At 45.0% G+C, this 3,828-nt stretch overlaps 1 protein-coding gene across 2 annotated transcripts; it reads left to right on the top strand.

The window, feature by feature from the left end:
* The first annotated feature begins 1,269 nt into the window (after window positions 1–1,269).
* On the top strand, window positions 1,270–3,250 carry LOC109438894 (spindlin-2). 2 transcript variants are annotated; one of them, XM_019719059.2, is made up of 2 exons: window positions 1,270–1,628; window positions 2,294–3,250. In XM_019719059.2, exon 2 carries the CDS (start codon window positions 2,316–2,318, stop codon window positions 3,090–3,092), a length of 777 nt encoding a protein of 258 aa, XP_019574618.1. In that variant the 5' UTR covers window positions 1,270–1,628; window positions 2,294–2,315; the 3' UTR covers window positions 3,093–3,250. The 2 variants fall into 2 exon arrangements, with proteins under 2 accessions (XP_019574618.1, XP_019574619.1); XM_019719060.2 differs by having other exon boundaries at window positions 1,271–1,628; window positions 2,314–3,250.
* Window positions 3,251–3,828: the final 578 nt, after the last annotated feature.

The following is a 3,828-nucleotide window of genomic DNA, read 5'->3' as shown; positions in this document are numbered from 1 at the left end:
AGTTGTTTAACTGAATAGGCGACTGGTTAGTTTTATGTGTAGAGATGTCATATTCTTATCAGCTGCATAGTATATACACCTGGGTCATAATGATCCAGTGCCATATTTCAGAAATGTCATGTATGGGCCATTGAAAAATAATTATTCTTTTTTTCTTCACTGTATGGAGTAATTATCCTTCATAATGTACATTTAAAAATAAATGAGACAGAAAATGCATAGTATCAATTTGTATGTGTATATATATATATATATATATATATATATATATATACACACACACACGCATATATATGGCAAAAAATGTATAAACAATTTAAGAAAAGAAAAAAACTATTAAAATTATAATACTCAATATATACCAATAACAAAAGATGAATACAAGTCATGTATACCCTTTTTTGGCACCCCCGGTTTATTATAAGTGATTGTTAGGATACACAAAAATTGAATGATGAATGTTAACATTCGAAAGGGAGAAGGGAACAGGATCAGGACTTGAGGAAAAACAGAATTACATTTTATTGGTAATATTTTATTTCTACTTTTAAATGCTTTAATAAAAATAAGTAAAATTAATTTGGAATGGAGAGTAGTTCTTCTAACATTGCATTACACACTGTATTTACAAAATATCATAAAAATTCATCTGGAAATCATTTTTAACAACTAATTTTGCAAAATGATCCCAGATTTCTAAGGGTTTAGAAAAAGGCAAAGGTAATAATGAGTGTTAATATTTTACCACAAGCCCTGGGGAATGAGAAGTGTATTTAGGATCGATTATTTTCTTCAAGTGAATTTTCTGAATTTTACACAGTGCAACATTGTGCATGCAATTCTTCTGCAATCAGTGAAAAAGAAAGAGGAAAAAGAAAATATCCTCAAGAAGTCAAGTCTGAGAATGACCAGACAGTAAAAATTAGCTAGAGATTGGGTCAAGATGGCAGACTGAGCACTAGAGAATTTCATCCTACCAAAAATCCCTTCAAATGCCAGAAAACGCAGGTTTCTGTATGTGAAGAATAACTCCAGAAAGGCATGGGAAAAAGAAAGGGCGAATTCCTGGAAGATAGAAAGCAGATGAGGCAGGGGCACTGAGTTGGGGGTGGGGAGCCTGGGGGCCCTGAACTGGAGAAGGCGACGCTACGTGATTGGGGGTGGGGATTGTGAGCCAGGCTGCTCCTGATTTTGGAAAGGGGCGGGGCGGGGAGCCAAAGAGCACCTCCCAGGTTCAGGGCAGAGGTGGGCGTGAGAGTTGGGGGAGGGGGGCACACGGTGTTTGGCAGGAAGGGGAGGCCTCTCTCCTGGCAGGAAGCTGCGCTACGGAAAGAGGGAGGAGACTGCTGCGGCTGTACGGGCTGGTGGGAACCCGATGTGGCAGAGGGGCCTCCGCGGCGAACAGGGAGGTAGAGAGCCCGCGAGCACAGTGCTGGAGACACAGCCGCCATCCTCTTCGCTTGTCTGGCCACCCTCCTAGGCACGCTTCTCGCCTACGGATCCTCCCCCTCTCAGCTCTTGCACCCGGCTCGTCGCCTGCTCATCCTCTCGCCCCACACTCACAGCGAAGGCAGCAGCGAGGTGTCCAATTTGGGCACGTGAAGCCTGTGATCCCCGGACGCGGGGAGGTGGGCACTGGACTAGAGAACCGGAGGATGGGGGTTGGTGGGTGCCAGTCAGGAAAATTGGGGTCGATGCTGGGATGGGAGATGAGGGAGACTGAGAAGAGTGACTTGGAGCCTGGGGGTGGGAGGGGGAAGCCAAAAAACACCTGAATGTTGTACAAAGGTGGCCAGCAAGGGAGATGGTTTGTTGTGGGCACCCAGATGGAAAATGGGGATGAACAGGAAGGACATGAAGGAGGGGTTAACACTAGGCAGAAGACATCATTATGGGAGGCAAGAGGAATGAAAAGCAGACTGTGATGGGCAGGGAACATGTGGACTATATTAGTGGGAATGGAGAGATGGGGTGGGGTCTGAGAAATGGTGAATACTTGTGTTTGGTGTGGGGTCTCTAGGATAGGAACACAGGATCAGGCATTATGCAAAGGAGCCTGATCCCTCTTGCTGGGGCCTACACCACCTCAACCACCACGTCTCTAACCCTCCAGCACAGCCAAAGGAGCCTGGAGGGAGGGCACTGCAGGCACACATCCAATAGCATCTTGATATCCAGCATTCATGCTGGACTTATCTGAATAATTTGGGCAACAATGTACCTGGTGCCCAGGGACTTTGCAATACAGAGGGGGGAAATGTCATGCTATAATACACTAAATGTTTCTCCCTAGCCTCTCTCCTCCCCCTGCAGGTATGAAGACCCCTCACAAAAAGGTAGCTGCAGGGCAGGCAACGAGGGAAGCTGTCAATCGCCACACCGGATCTGCAAATATGAGGAAGAAAAAAGCCTCTCAAAAGAAGCAGAGGGGCAGACCTTCGTCCCAGCCCCGCAGGAACATCGTGGGCTGCAGAATTTCACATGGATGGAAGGAAGGCGATGAACCCATCACGCAGTGGAAAGGAACCGTTCTGGATCAGGTGCCTATAAATCCCTCTCTTTATCTGGTGAAATATGATGGAATTGACTGTGTTTATGGACTGGAACTTCACAGAGATGAGAGGATTTTAAAGCTTAAAATCCTTCCTGATAAGGTGCCATTTTCTAGAGTCAGAGATGTGCGCCTTGCAAATACCATAATTGGTAAAGCTGTGGAACATATTTTTGAGGGTGAGCATGGTTCTAAGGATGAATGGAGGGGGATGGTCTTAGCCCAAGCACCAATAATGAAAGCCTGGTTTTATATTACCTATGAGAAAGATCCTGTCTTGTACATGTACCAGCTTCTAGATGATTATAAAGAAGGAGACCTCCGTATAATGCCAGAGTCTAGTGAGTCTCCTCCAGCAGAGAGGGAGCCAGAAGGAGTTATAGATGGCCTCATAGGTAAACATGTGGAATATACCAAAGAAGATGGCTCCAAAAGGACAGGCAAGGTCATTCACCAAGTCAAAGCCAAACCCTCTGTGTATTTCATCAAGTTTGATGATGATTTCCATATCTATGTCTATGATTTGGTGAAAAAGTCCTAACTGTTAGTATGCAGTTTGCGACATTTGTGGATTTGGAGACACAAAAAAAATGTTACTTTTCAATGTATAGAAAGCTTTAGAGTCCCCATTAACCCAACATCGTTGCCAGCATAACTGTTGCTTTGTTCTAAAAAAAATACAAATGTATGTGGACATGACATGCTGTGTGTAAGGACTTTATCATGTTGAAAAGATTGGGTGTATTTGGTGGATGGGAAATGAAAGGAAGGACAGCTGTAATTCAGGCTGTGAATAAAGTTCAGCTAGAATCATAATCAGTCATCTAAAAATGGAATAGGACTTAGCTGGTCTGGTCTAGGAAGGGGGAGGAGAAGGAATTAGAGATGGGCTGGGGGGGGTGGGAAAAGAGGAGTGACTGCTTAGGAAGAGGTGGGGAGGAGCCAGAAATGGAGAGGCTCCCTGGGGAGTAGGGGTGTCCTAGGAAGGTGAGGCACCCAATTGGGAAGAGGTGAAGAATAACAGGGAAGGTGAGATCATGGGGCTTAGAGGAAAACAATAAATTGAGTAGAGAGGGGCACAAAGAAGCTTAGAAAAGGTCCAGAGCAAGGGAGTGAAAGAACCAAGTTGGCAGGGATCTGGGGAGAAGCTAAAGGATACTCAAAGGGAGGGTCTATGTGGGGCCAAAAGGGCAGATACACTGAGGAAAGAGGAATTCTAAGAAGAAAGACTGACTAGAGGAGTGAGAATACAGAAAAAGAGGTGTGGGGAGTGGGGA

This window comes from Rhinolophus sinicus, chromosome X (assembly GCF_036562045.2).
Source record: "Rhinolophus sinicus isolate RSC01 chromosome X, ASM3656204v1, whole genome shotgun sequence".
Taxonomy (NCBI): domain Eukaryota; kingdom Metazoa; phylum Chordata; class Mammalia; order Chiroptera; family Rhinolophidae; genus Rhinolophus; species Rhinolophus sinicus.
The sequence above is the reverse complement of the archived record's forward strand: the minus strand, read 5'-3'. Positions and strand labels throughout refer to the sequence as shown.